The following is a 14,214-nucleotide window of genomic DNA, read 5'->3' on the forward strand; positions in this document are numbered from 1 at the left end:
CATTTTTATTTATTCTTGGCTATCAGTTCATCCTCCGAGAGCCAGGTTGTTAGTTATAGGATGATCCATGGATGGATCAATGAATGAGAGAATTCGAGTGCCATCGGATAGTACAAATTATAAAGCGAGATTAGATATGATATAATTTTATCGAACTGCCTAATCATTCTTCGCTGATCTCATTAATCTCGTAGTATTGATCTTACAAGTATATGTAATAAATCCCTACCAGATCAGATCAAGTGCAAATTGTCGCAAATCCATGTCCAGGATCTGCTGCGCAGGTGAGAAACTATTGAATCAAGCCGATTTACATGATTATTTTCATGTGTATATGTTATATACGAATTCGACACAAATGACTCATTACGAGCTTAACATATAATACTTCCTCGTAACATTAATTTTATGACTATCTAATAGCTCCCATTAGTATTAGATCAGATCGAGTCCCCCTGTCATAAATGTGCATGTAAGACAGGATAGTGAAACAAGAAAACATGAAACCAAGTGGATTTACATGAGAATTTTCATGCATATGTTGTATAAACGGTAGAGAAAAGCTTAGTAACAAGAGTACTCATATATAGACTCTTCTTTAGGGGGTGGGGGAAGAGTCCTCACTAACTTTTATTTTACCCGACGGACATACATTTGTATGTCCCGATGTGTTGGTATGTACAAGTTGATGAAAATTTCTAACCTCCTTAAAATTTTACCACTTTAAATATAGATTCGCTTTGTGCGTGAAATGTAAATAAATTATAGTCATTCGGTTAATTAAAGTCCGTGAGGGTTCCTAAGCCCCATTGATAAGGCCCAAACGATTTTCACATGTCATATTATTCATTCTTTGATTATATAATAAAATTTCCAAGGTACATTCAAATGACTAACTCTCTCGAATACTCTCTAACTTGGATGTCCGAGAGCTTTTCTTGCATACCAACGATGTGTTGGTATGCACAAGTCGATGAAAATTTCTAACCTCCTTAAAATTTTGCCACTTTAAATATAGATTCGCTTTGTGTGTGATATGTAAATAAATGATAGTCATTCGGTTAATTAAAATCCATGAGGACTCATGGGCCCATTGACAAGGTCCAAACGATTTTCACATACATAATCTTATTCATTCTTTGCTTATATAATAAAATTTCCAAGATAAATTCAAAGGATTGATTCTCTTGAATATATTCTAAAAATACTCTCTAACTTGGACGTCCGATAGCTTTTCTTGCATACCAACAATGTGTTGGTATGAGCAAGTCGATGAAAATTTCTAACCTCCTAAAAAGTTACCACTTTAATTATAATTTCGCTTTTTGTGGCAGACTATATCTTATCTTATAAAGCTTGATTTATTAAGCATTAATTATGGCCAAATATGGGGAAAGTAGAATCACGGAAGGTATCTAATGAGAGATTACACTTGGAAAAAAATAATTTTCTGATCAATCAACTTGAAAGGCCTAGTAAACAAATTAAACCCATAAAATCAGAATAACATTCGAGACCGATGAAGAAATTATATTAACTAAAACGGGCTTTCAAATCACAACGTCCTAAAGTTAGAATATGTAAATTACACCCCATTTATCAGGTTTAATATAATTTTGTAATATTTCAATTTCTAAAATTAACCAGGGGGGTGAATCTGTGATAAGCTCGAATACATTATGCAGTAATTAACGAAGGATTATTTCCCTTTCGAATTGAACACCATTGGCTATATGTAAATTCCCGTAAGCTTTATTAACTCCGCACCATTATATGATCTTTCTCTCTTTCAGAGTCTGGTCTTCATCGACACGATAACATTTACATGTACAATGGGGCGACTCGGTCTCTATTGCTCGGCCTTGCTGCTTGCCCTCGCCCAATTTGCTGGTACGTTTAATCAAATTCACTTATTAGTCGGTCACGAACTTATTCATCGTCTATGTTATTAGTTCCCGAACTGCGTATCATATCGCGTGTGCCATCGAATTGGTGTAAAAGTTACTGACTTTTACATCAAATATTGTCTATAATAATTAAGTTGCACGGGTTCGGATCAGTAGTCTTAATTGGCTTCATCTTATAATTACTCCCACTGCAGATGCGGGCCTGGTCGGTGTAAACTACGGTCGAGTTGCTGACAACCTCCCGCCGCCGACGGAGGTGGTTCAGCTCCTGAAATCCTATGGCATCGACCGCGTCAAGATATTCGACACTGACTCGACAGTCCTTAAGGCACTGTCGGGCACTGGCATAAGTGTTACCGTCACCCTCCCCAACCAGCAGCTCTCATCCGCTGCCAGCAGCTCGTCTTTTGCCACCACATGGGTCCAGCAGAACATTGCGGCCTACCACCCGGGCACCAGGATAGAAGCCATTGCCGTGGGGAATGAGGTGTTCGTGGACCCAAACAACTTGACCGGGTTCCTCGTACCTGCCATGAAGAACATACACGATGCACTGGTGAACCTCAACCTCAATTCATCCATCAAAGTCTCGTCGCCGATCGCCCTCAGCTCGTTGGGCACCTCTTACCCTCCCTCCTCGGGTTCCTTCAAGCCCGAACTGGCTGGGACAATGGCGTCCATGCTCGAGTTCCTCCGGCAGTACGGCTCCCGGCTCATGGTCAATGTGTACCCCTTCTTTGCATACGAGTCAAACTCGGACAAAATATCTCTCGACTATGCGCTCTTTAGGGATGCGCAGGGAATTGTGGACCCGAACAATGGGCTCCACTACTTCAGCCTCTTCGACGCCCAAGTCGATGCCGTTTTTGCTGCTATGTCGGCCCTGAACCACACCGATGTTGGGCTGGTGGTGACCGAGACAGGGTGGCCATCTATGGGCGACCAGCAAGAAATCGGGGCAGGCAAGGAAAATGCAGCCGCGTATAATGGCAACGTCGCGAGGAGGACAGTCGGGGCCGGTGGCGGGACGCCACTGAAGCCCCAGGCGAGTCTTACCGTATATCTGTTTGCCCTCTTCAACGAGAACCAGAAGCCGGGGCCGACATCAGAGAGGAATTTCGGGCTCTTCTATCCTAACAAGGAAAAGGTTTATGATCTTCCGTTCCCTGTAAGGACCGAAGCATAAATGCGAGCAAAAGATCGAATCGAGGATAAGCCTAATTTATCGTTTTTTAGTTTTGTTTTTATTTTCAGTAGTTTCTTTCTGCAGTCACAGATTACCACATCAAACTATTTGATGATAAATTAAAGTCATCTCGATCGGCTTATAGAAATTACTTGATACTTTCTCAAGTAGCCTGAGCTCCGTCACGGGAGAAAATTTTGATCGATTCCGACTGACCGGGAACTCGGTTTCACTTGAATGTCATCTGGAAACAACTATATATATCGAACGAAGATCCAAATAAAGTCGCGGACTCGGTCCAACCTAGAATCACGAAATCCCTGTCATACCAGCAAGGCATTCTCCGAACTCCTCGGCTTTAAATTCAATCCCCAGACTAAATTCTCCTGAGATTACTCGCATCCTAAGTTTGCCCTAACGGAATCTGTCCTCATTGTTTCAGCCTCCCAAAAATCAGAATCCTAAGATCCCAGAGGAAAAAACAAGGATCCATACCCTGAAGGAGGTAACAACAGAGAGGAACGATTGTCCATTTACACAGTGCGTCGAAGTTCGTTAGTTGATGAAACCATGCCGAGCAAGCTAAAGAAGGCGATCGGGGCCGTGAAGGACCAGACGAGCATCAGCCTTGCCAAGGTTGGGAGCAACAATGCGGCCTCAAACCTTGAGGTGGCGATCCTCAAGGCAACGTCCCATGATGAGGCTCCAATGGACGAGCGCTACGTCACCGAAATCCTCCAGCTGGTCGCGTCCAACAAGGTCTATGCCGCTACCTGCGCCCAGGTGATCTCGAGGCGGGTTGGGAAGACCAAGAATTGGACTGTGGCTCTCAAGTCCCTCATGCTTGTGCTTCGGATCTTCCAGGATGGTGATCCGTACTTCCCCCGGGAGGTCCTCCACACGATGAAGAGGGGAGGTCGGATCCTCAACCTGTCGACCTTCCGGGACCGCTCAAAGACCACGAATCCTTGGGATTATACTGCCTATGTTCGGACATTCGCTCTCTACCTCGAAGAGCGATTGGATTGTTTCCTCATGGGGAAGCTCCAACGTCGAGTTGCATCCCGCAAGAGGGATAGCGGGGAGCTCCTCAACCGGAAGGGCAACGAGCCAATCATTGGGGACATGAAACCTGCGATGCTCCTGGACAGGATCTCGTACTGGCAGCCGTTGCTGGACCGTGCCATCGCCACGAGGCCCACCGGGGCCGCCAAGACAAACGGGCTGGTCCAAATCTCGCTCCATGCGATCGTGCAGGAGAGCTTCGATCTTTACCGGGATACGTCAGATGGGCTAGCCCTCCTCCTGGACAGCTTCTTCCATCTCCAGTACCAGTCATGCGTTAATGCATTCCAAACGTGCGTGAAGGCCTCGCAGCAGTTTGAGGAGCTCTCAGAGTACTATGCTCTGTGCAAGAGCATGGGCGTAGGGAGGACATCGGAGTATCCGAGTGTGCAAAAGATATCCGAGGAGCTCGTCGAGACACTCCGCGAATTTCTCAAGGACCAGTCCGCATTTCCGAACAATGGGAGGTCCCCCTCCCCCCACATGCTCCTCCCATCCCCTCCCCTCTCCAAGGACCTGAGACTCAAGTCGGAGCAATTCGGGTCGGAGCGAATGGAGAGGTTCTCTGAGAAGGGCTCGGAGCCCGGGTCGCAATGCGCATCGCTGGAGGATCTCTTCAGCGTGACAGATGGGTCGACGAGTCCAAGCCCGAGCCCGAGCCTCAGCCTGAGCCCGAGCCGGAGCCCATCCACCTTGATTAATGAGCAAGAACAACCCAGTGAGGAGATGTTTGATAAGCAAAGCCAACAGAACGACGGGGATAACTTCTCCAGCCATTCAAGCTCACTTCATCAAGGGACGGATCCAACCCTGGACTTTGTATTGTTTGATGAGTGGCCATCGGCTGAACTAAATCGACATCAGTACAGACAACAGGGTCCGGGGCCGAGCTCTGTGGAGGCGCCAACGGAATGCTGGGAGCTAGCGCTAGCAGAAATAGTGAACCAGGCCCAACCCAACGCCCCCATTTCCGGTAGCCTCGTGTCGACCTCAGGTGTCGATAATCTCTTTGATAATGAAAAAGCCCCAGTTGCTCATCCTCGGAACAATCCGTTCCTGGACGATGAAATGCCCGCATCAACAGGCTTAGAATTAGTTTCGATTCCATCCATAACAGCGACTTCAACAAGCCAACAGTCATTCTTCCAATCGGAAGATATATTCTCGGTGGCTCCATCTTTCCAGGCAATGTCAATAACACCCACATTCAACTCGCAGAACCTGCACGAGGATCCGCCCCCAACTTTCCGTGCAACGTCAATAACACCCACATTCAACGTGCAAAGCCCAATGGAGGACCAGAACGATCCGTTCTCGTCGAATTTCAACCCAACAGCTGTCAAGCAAACAACGAGCATGTTCGATGCATCTACCAATCACCAGAACTTGCAGCTGGAGCAGCAGTTATGGTTGCAGCAGCAAAACAAGATCATTTCAAAACATATGGCATGATGAATGTATATGCGACCAACACGATTCGGACCAATGCATGTAAATAATTGAGAACTGCGATCGAGCTCTGATCACAGTTTCTTAGTCAATAATAATAGTCTTTTACTGTGTGGAAAATTCTTTTGTTTTGGAAGTGATGTCTAGGATAGGCTCCAACGATAACACTTACAATTTAAGAAGCCTATAAAATAAGTTCGTTCAGCTGTGTGTATAGCAGAACCAGCTACCCACGGCACCCAGAAGGCGAAATAGAAAAATAATGTCACGAAGATTGAATCATCAAATCTCAAACTAGGTAAAAATATGCCGGGACTCGGAAGCTTAAGGAGACAAACAACGATGAATTATTTAATCTCAGGATAGATATACAAAGATATCTTCATACCAAACCAACTACCACTGCTGGATTCACATCAATTAGTTTGTACTAACAAGCTTTTGTGATGGATCGGGAGGAGACATGTCGTTGAACATCTGTTTCAGGAAAGAATTTCTGGATAGCGATTCCAGGAACAATTACAAAATGAATGCAGGAAAAGAAAAGAGAAAGGCTCACAGACAAGGATACATACTCCCTAAAAAACGCATCCAACCAACCTTTTTGTCGTGAAGGATGGTGCTGTCGTCGTCGTCGTCGCCGTCATCATTCAAATAATAATAGTGAAGAAAAGACATCGAAGAAGATGAAAAGATTCGAAGGAGACGATGTACGAAGTTTCCTTTGATATAATCCTTCATCAGAAAATCCTCAGTGGGGTACTGTTTTAAAAATAGGAGACACAGATTGTCAGGACCAATACACCTTAAAGTCCTTACTCTTCATTGAGAATTCAACAAAAGACGGCAATATTGGGATTGAAAAAGGTGTGTTTCCACCTTAAGCTTTATTCCATCAGAAGGTCAGCCAGAAATTACAGATTATGTTACGTATAAAATCATCAACTTCAACACAATGCTAGTCAGTTTGAATCTGGCCCTGGTCCATGGTTACTTGGAACAATGCTAAATCAATCAACGCTTACGCTTCGCTGAGCTAGCAAGATAACTCCGAGGTATCGCTCGTCAAGGACAACATTAACATAATAGCGTATTGGAAGGGGACCCGCCAAATTGGAGTGGGCTAATAATAACAATAAGTGGTGGTTTCATCATTCATTATTCCTATTTTATCGCTAATGTTTTTACAGAAACGAGATGATTTCCTAACAGGCAGTCCCGCAGGTTTTTTGGATGAATATGGCAGTCCCGCAGGATTACAGCACAAAACCTGCGCCCCCCGGCATAATAAGTTGCAATTACCCAAAAGGGCCCCACTCTTTTTCCAAAATGACTAATAAGTCCTCCCCGAAAAGGCGCTAAAATGAAACAGTTGATTTCCCGCGCCAAGTGAACCGCCATGGCTAATGAATCAGTTCATTTCCCAAAGTTGTTTATTTAATAATTGTATTAATACAGTATATTATTAATTAAAATTTAAAATATGAAATTTGCATTAATACGTTAATAAAAATATTATTTAGAAACTCGTGAAAAAATTAACCTCAGTAATTTAAAAAAAAAAATAAACACACGTACGCACAGAAACACACAGCATTACCGGTGGCCGCCGCCGTTGGTTCCCCTGGCTGCTATTCCTTCCGGTTCCTGCTGAAAATGGTCCTTATTCTACTCCCGGCAAGCTTCTGCGCCGCCCTCCTCGCGCCGGCTACCTCCATCTCCGCCAGATCCTGCAGGTGCAGGTTGGCACCTGCGGCCAGGAGCCTCTGCCTGCAGCCCTGGCTCCCAGAGGCAAGGACGACTGCCACTACGGCCACCGGGAGCTTCTTTGGCGCCGAATCGTTCTTCGGGTCCAACATCTGGACTAGCCTCATCAAGCTCTTCTCATCCCTCACCAGCTCCTTCTTGTTTGACCGCACGGACAGCAGCGCCTCCAGTGCCTGCGCCGCGGAGTCCTGCAGCCCCACCGGCTTCGGACACTCCATCAACTTCACCAACGAGTACATACAGCTAGAAATGGCTCTTTTGTTCCCGTCGCTAACGAACAATTTAGCAAGCAGCGAAGCTGAGAGGTGCTGCAGATTAGAGTTCCCGTGCTTGATCAGCTCACCGATTTGGACTATGAACGCCGTCGAAGATGATAGAAACTTAACCGCCGAATCGACAGTGGAAAGCGAGCTAATCGCACGGAGGGCGCTGTATATAGCATCGGAACTCGACAAATCGTTCATTAAACGCATTAATTTATGCAATCCCCTCTCTTGCAGTATCAGAGCCCTGAAATATCCACCAGATTCGGCCAAAATCGATAGAGCACTTGCCGCCTTTTCCTGCACGGCGGTGGCGCTCGAGCTCAGTAACTGAACGAGCACAGGAACAGCTCCTTCCTCGGCCAAACAGGCTCTCATGTCCTCCACACAAGCCACATTCCTAATCGCCCCAGCGGAATGAGATTGCGCTGCTGGTGAGCCCGACCTGCACGCTTCGATGAGAACTGATATCCCACCGTTTGTAGAAATCGCCCATGTGCTTTCTTTATCTGCTGTGATCGATTCCACCGCACTCGCCGCTTTCTCCTTGAGCGGAATCGGAGCGGTCTCGAGTACTCTAAGCAGAGGGCCCAATCCTCCTCCTTCAAGGACATGCTTCCTCGTCTCGTCGTTTGCCGAAGCCAGAAATGAGACCGCTGCGACGGCTTGTTCAGAAATTGAAGGACAGTGATGGAGATCGAGCAGTTGGATGAGGTACGCAATGTTGCCTTCTCTCGCTACTAAACTAACTGATTTCTCATCGTCCGAGAGAAGCTGGAGAAGAGACTCGAGAGCCTTCTTCTTGAATTCGATCCCTCCAATCTGGAGGCGAGTGAAAATGTCTCTGATGAAGAGCTGGACGTCTTCTTTGTCTGAGTCGGGGCGGGGTTGGGACAGAACGATGGCGGCTGACTGGCGGTGGAGGACGCCGGATCTGAGGAGCAAATCCAGGTCGTGGAGGTGGTTGGCTAGAGAAGTGGAGACCATGTCAAGGTCGCTCTGCATGCGGAGCTTCCCGCCATTGAAGGAAGGATCCGCACACTGGTCAAGGAGAGACTTGAGCCGGTGAAGGGTGGAGAGGAGGTTGGGGAGGAGAGTGTGGAGGAGGAGAGGGTTATCAGCCCAGTGGGAGGAAGAAGAGAGAGAAGCGAGGAGGGAGTGCAGAGATGCGAGCTTGGAACGTAGGAGCTGCCATCGGCCGGTGAACAAGCGGAGGTCAAGGGAGGAGAGGAGGAGGAGGGAGAGGAGGCTGTTAATCTGGTCGAGGACGGCCTGGGCCTGCCCGGTGCCGGCCGTGGACGCGGCGGAAGAGGAGTGCATTGGGACCAGCACCCAGCAGAGAGAAGGGTCAACTGTCAAGGTGAACGCATGACCGTAGAAGATGGAAATGGATTGTGGTGGGGTCGGTTTCTTTGTGACTGAAGTGAACAAAGGAAAGAGAGGGAAGGCCCGGGGGGACTGGAGAGAGAGAGAGAGAGAGAATCGAAGCTCCCGAGGATCTCGTGGAAGTGTGTGAAAGAAGACTTCAGGACGAGAGAGAGAGAGAGAGAGAGATGGTCTCCGATGGAGTTGGATGCCGGCGAATCTGAGGCCCAACCGGCGACCAGAATGCATCACGAGAAGACAAATTGGGTGGGCCGACCGAAGAAATTTTGAGCCCAACAAAGGCCCAAAAAGGAACATCTTCCATGCTCTTCGCACCTTCTTAGTAAAAGCATAAAGGCCCTTTGATCCAATGAAAGACAGAGGCCCAGCTATTAAGTTGCATTAGATTTACAGTCCACTCCAATATATAGCTGGCCCAAGATGCATAGCCCAGCAAACTGACCTCCTGCTCGTGCCCATATCACAGGGCCCACGAGAAAATTTTCTATTCGATGACAGCCCATGGCCTGTTGCTCTTCTGGGATCTCTGGGTTCTTTACGAATGTCTTGACATCCAACTTCCCTTTTGATGAGCGGTGAACATCGTTAACTGTAAAATATGTACAGCCGCTCATCCAAGTACAAATTTAATATGCATCTAAAGAAGTCTTTTAGTTGTTGCATTCGACGACCTGCTCATAACATTAAAAATCCACGGTTAAAGTCGCATCTCGGTCTTGCGTTGACAGAATAGTCATATTTTGTAGACTTTTCAGATTCCTTGAGTCAGTCGACACGCAAAAAGTACTTGGTCTCAACAACATTCTCACCGTGGAATTCGCGTTTAAGGCAAGTTATCATTGAACTTATTGGAATCTCCAGGATCCCATCAACAGGTTTATACCGTGAACGAATTTGTCTCTGACGACATGCATGTGTATTTAATTTTAACACATTGGATTAAACCTGAAAAAACCGAGAGACGTGGCCCCTCTTTTTGCTTATCAAAAGATCTTGTCCCTCTAAACAAGATAGAGACGTCGTAACATCACCCATGTTTTTCAGTTCTATTTTATTTTTCATAAGTGGTCAAAGTCAATTATTCTGGTATTCCTTGAAAATAAAATGTAACACGTGCAATTAACAATACTTGTTAGGAAGACCCGTGTTTTTTTGTTCTTTTTCTTTTTTTGTTACTGCTGAAGATTAATGACATATAATATTGGGCAAATTTCCAAACTCCCAATCAGAGTCAAATTAGGAAGCAAAAATTTTGTATTAATGATTGGAAATATTTTTAATGCAGCCGTACGGGGCAGCTATGATAGAGTTGACTGATTTTCTTTCCCTTTTATTCCTCTTTTTTTTTTCCAAAAGAAAAAAAGAGCACCATGAAAAAACCCTTTGAAAGTTCAAATATTAATTTAATTTCTTTTAGAACAAATTGCTTATTTCTTGGGAATTATTTGTTTTGACCTCTATCGATCTACTAGTGATATTTCTATGTACTAATAATGGTCACGTTGTTATTATTCATCGACACCAATTGGTAAAATGGAAGGAGCACATAAGGAACAAATATGTGTTCTCAAGTTATATATATTTTTGGCACATTCTTATCCACACAGACATAAATGAGGACCATAAATAACGAGGATTTTCTTTATTTCTTTTTGAAAAATAATAAATATTTAAGCTCTGTTTGATTTTAAAGTATTTTTTTTACTGTATTTCACTTTAACTCTACTTATCTTCAATTTAACAACACAATTATTATTTTTTTTTTCTTCAAATTCTTTTATCTTAACTACCATTCAATTCAATTTTTAATAGTAAATTCTTTCAATTATTCGTTACTTTTTCCATAATTTAACAATACAATTTTTTTTTATTTTCTTCATCCACCTTATTATTATAACCCAATTAAATATATATATGTATATATAGTTGGAATTGAGTTAAGTTAAACTCAACTCCATTTCTAACAACCCCATAGATATTCTCTTGATTTAAGAAAGGAATCGTTCGTAAATTTCATTTATTTGGAGAAAAGGATATTAGCTGCCGTGATGAATACTCAACGCGGAAAAACATATGTTTGCACACTATTACCCTCGTGAAATGTCTATTCCTATTCACAGAGCTTCCTAGTCATTTTATCAAACGTACATTTTCGGATTGGTCTCCAATACATGCAATGCAATTGCAGGTATACGTACTATACTTTCAAAATTTCAACCATTGAAATTTTTTGAATTTTCACTTTTGAAACTTCAAGATTAAATCTCATCCATTGAATATATATACATGTATTATACATACATTCAAAGCGAACGCATCATAGAATTTTTCCTCATTGAAATAATGTTTCTGAACATTTTTTTCTTTTCCTCTTCACAAGATAACCTTACGATTAAATTTGGTCAAAATAAGTCGTTCAATTTCCCCACGCTAGGTGCCAAGTTCCCAACCCCCAATATCGTCGTGAATATAGTTCAGATTGAGATAACTAGCTCAACTCGGCACGTGGTACGAGCGCAGTTGGTCCAATTAAATGAAATTACTTTCCGAGATGTATACATATTTTGTTTCATATGAATCTTACTGATTCGGTTATATTTATTTTTGGGCTCGAAGGACACTGCATGGATGCATGTATTTTGCTGTTTGCCCATGCCGACATAATTAGCTGATCATGTATTGTACAATATTTGCTCTTTTTTTTTTTTAATTCGGCTTTATTTAGACATATTTAAAATTACACTCTATGCGAGTAGGGATATATCCAAAATAAACCGCAAATGCAATTAATTGGTCCCCCATTATATTGAAGGGTACTTTGTCCTCGACTCGAGCCCATACATCCTGCTGAATGAATCGACAGCGGATTGGAACCTCAGATAGGCCCATATGCCAGTGCCCAAATCAGGGTTTTCTTCTCTCTATTTTCTCTTCTTCTTCTTTTTTAAATTTTTTTGTAAATATTAGAGTTTAATTTGGAGAAAAATCCAATTAGAAAAAAAAAAGTTCAAATATATACTAGATTGATTAGAACTCGAAGGAACATGCTGACCACAAAAAACAAAAAAAAGAGGTAAAATTGTTAATGGCTGGAAATATTTCGTGTTATTGGTTGGAAATAGTTTTCATTCAGCCGTATGGTCCAGCTTTGACTGGTCTTCATTTTCTTTTTTCTAATTTCTTGAAAGAGAAAAAGAAACTTATTTTCTCAATGAAACAATCGTCCATCCGTTTTGCATTTAAAAAAAAGGAAGAAAGAAAAGGAAAATCTCCAATATGCTATCAGATTTTCACTGCCTCCTCTCTTGATTTTTCTCCACATTATACTTTGCTTGGAAAGGTAGAACCGTAGAAATAATTGTTCAACTAGGAGATAAACTCTGGGGGAGGAAAAAAAAACTACGTGTACAAGATAAACTCTTAATTTTTTTTTAAAAAAAAACCTAATAAGAGATGGAGCTGAACAAAGAGAGGGGTGTGCTTAAGCAGCTCAAGATTGCATTTGAATTAGCATATTCTTATCCAAAACTAATAAAGAAATGCAAATTTTTTCTTTTTCAATTATAAAGGAGACTTAAAACTCAGTATAATCAAATAAATAATAATTAATAACGGTGCATGCGCGTATTAATTGTTGAACATTTAAGTTGTCTTTATATTAATATATAAGAAATAATTAATGGATATGCAAATTTCATTTGTTGCTGAATTCAACATCCGAAAATATATTAGTGCAGAAGACAAATTTTAACCTTGTGGAATGCATGCGTTCGCACATTACCGACCATTGATTGATTGATTGTATACAAATTTTGGATGATTTAGTGTTTTATATATATATATATATATATATATATGACTCTAACAGCAGAAGAATCGACATCTTGACAATGTGTACTAGGCACGAATTTTATTTATGCACGTTCGCCTAAAACATCAATATATACGCGCGCGAACCTTCATTTGTTTAAGAATGTGGATAGCCTCTTTCCACACACAATTCAAATTACAAATGATTATTGAGAAAACTCTATGTATGTATTGGTCCTAAGTTTGATCAAAAGAAGAAACCAGAATTGAATTCCAATATAACATTGTTGAGTTGAGTTTGGTTCCTCGCATGAAATGATTTGTGTTGAACATGTACTTCGAATCGACATATGTGGCCACGGCCATGTTCCATTAGTGGATCCAAATCGATAAAGTTGCATATACATTATACATGAATACGTATGCATACATATATATGTCTTTATGTGCGCATGGGAACAGTGCACATGTGTCGTGCTGGAGGCACTTCTGAAAGGATTTACGATCTTATCAGAATACCCCCTTTAATTTGCATTCTCAAATTTGATGAATGTCCTCCGCATTATTTGGCGTCGTTCATTGCGAGAAGCATGAAGACTTTGCATAAAAATTGATAAGAATAAGTCAATCCATGTGCGCGGCGCAGGTCCACCACAACATTATCGAGCGTAATTCCAAGAACATAGAAGCGGGTTTACTCACGTTATTCTTGTCCGATTGTTGAAGAGTGAAGTGCAGGTACGTACTACTGGCTAGCGAATCAATATTCCGGTTTCGTCATTTAACTGTGATACTCATGGCGGAGTTTGAAGTAAAAGGTTGTGGCCAGAGAAAAAAGGGGAAGGGGGAATAGGGGATGTTGTTGGAGAAAATGGTCGACATGTAGTTGGAAGTGACTCAAACTTTGCCTCTTTTGAATGGCCGGAGCTACTTTTTTTTTCTTCCTTCTTCTTTCGGCCAAGTATCACCTGATATTCAGCTAATTCAGATTAGCTTAAAATCAGATTAGCTTAAAGTATATTGCTTAAAATCAAAGTCTCATGACCCATTGAATCCAGCTAATTCAGATTTAAATATGAGGGACTACTCCAAATAATAAAACTCTATCATTCGTAAATTTTTTCATTCATAAGACGCGAATCTATAATTTTACTTAAAGAAAATATACATCAAATTATCCAAACCAATCCATATAGATTCTAAGCGATATACTTTTAACTCTTCCTCTTTTGTTTTTATTTGGGTGAACTAAACTCTTCCTCCTTCGGGTAAGGTACATCCTCTGCTTTTTCCTACTGTTGTCGTAATCATTATTACTGGCAAGGGTCCCAAAATTTTAATAATTCATTTCATAGTTCATATGTCTTTATGGTCCCCCTAA

At 42.4% G+C, this 14,214-nt stretch overlaps 3 protein-coding genes across 3 annotated transcripts; 2 read left to right on the plus strand and 1 right to left on the minus strand.

Moving 5' to 3' along the window:
• The first annotated feature begins 1,832 nt into the window (after nt 1-1,832).
• On the plus strand, nt 1,833-3,505 carry LOC116194032 (glucan endo-1,3-beta-glucosidase 11-like). Its single transcript, XM_031522755.1, has 2 exons — nt 1,833-1,890; nt 2,042-3,505. Exons 1-2 carry the CDS (start codon nt 1,833-1,835, stop codon nt 3,091-3,093), a joined length of 1,110 nt encoding a protein of 369 aa, XP_031378615.1. The 3' UTR covers nt 3,094-3,505.
• Nucleotides 3,506-3,663: 158 nt separating this feature from the next.
• LOC116194033 (clathrin coat assembly protein AP180) lies at nt 3,664-5,610 on the plus strand. Its single transcript, XM_031522756.1, has one exon. The coding sequence runs from the start codon at nt 3,664-3,666 to the stop codon at nt 5,608-5,610; it is 1,947 nt and encodes a 648-aa protein (XP_031378616.1).
• Nucleotides 5,611-5,931: 321 nt separating this feature from the next.
• Nucleotides 5,932-9,168, minus strand: LOC116197444 (vacuolar protein 8-like). Its single transcript, XM_031527595.1, has 2 exons — nt 7,208-9,168; nt 5,932-6,369 (listed from the first exon to the last, which is right to left on the minus strand). The coding sequence occupies exon 1, from the start codon at nt 8,955-8,957 to the stop codon at nt 7,239-7,241; it is 1,719 nt and encodes a 572-aa protein (XP_031383455.1). The 5' UTR covers nt 8,958-9,168; the 3' UTR covers nt 5,932-6,369; nt 7,208-7,238.
• Nucleotides 9,169-14,214: the final 5,046 nt, after the last annotated feature.

The sequence above is a fragment of the Punica granatum genome, chromosome 2 (assembly GCF_007655135.1).
Source record: "Punica granatum isolate Tunisia-2019 chromosome 2, ASM765513v2, whole genome shotgun sequence".
Taxonomy (NCBI): Eukaryota; Viridiplantae; Streptophyta; class Magnoliopsida; order Myrtales; family Lythraceae; genus Punica; species Punica granatum.

Bases quoted from the DNA above. Each gene is read 5' to 3' on its own strand.
- LOC116194032 (XM_031522755.1), top strand. From the start codon at position 1,833: ATGGGGCGACTCGGTCTCTATTGCTCGGCCTTGCTGCTTGCCCTCGCC. The intron at 1,891-2,041 runs GTACGTTTAATC...ATAATAATTAAG, and splicing joins TGCCCTCGCCCAATTTGCTG to TTGCACGGGTTCGGATCAGT.
- LOC116194033 (XM_031522756.1), top strand. From the start codon at position 3,664: ATGCCGAGCAAGCTAAAGAAGGCGATCGGGGCCGTGAAGGACCAGACG.
- LOC116197444 (XM_031527595.1), bottom strand. From the start codon at position 8,957: ATGCACTCCTCTTCCGCCGCGTCCACGGCCGGCACCGGGCAGGCCCAG.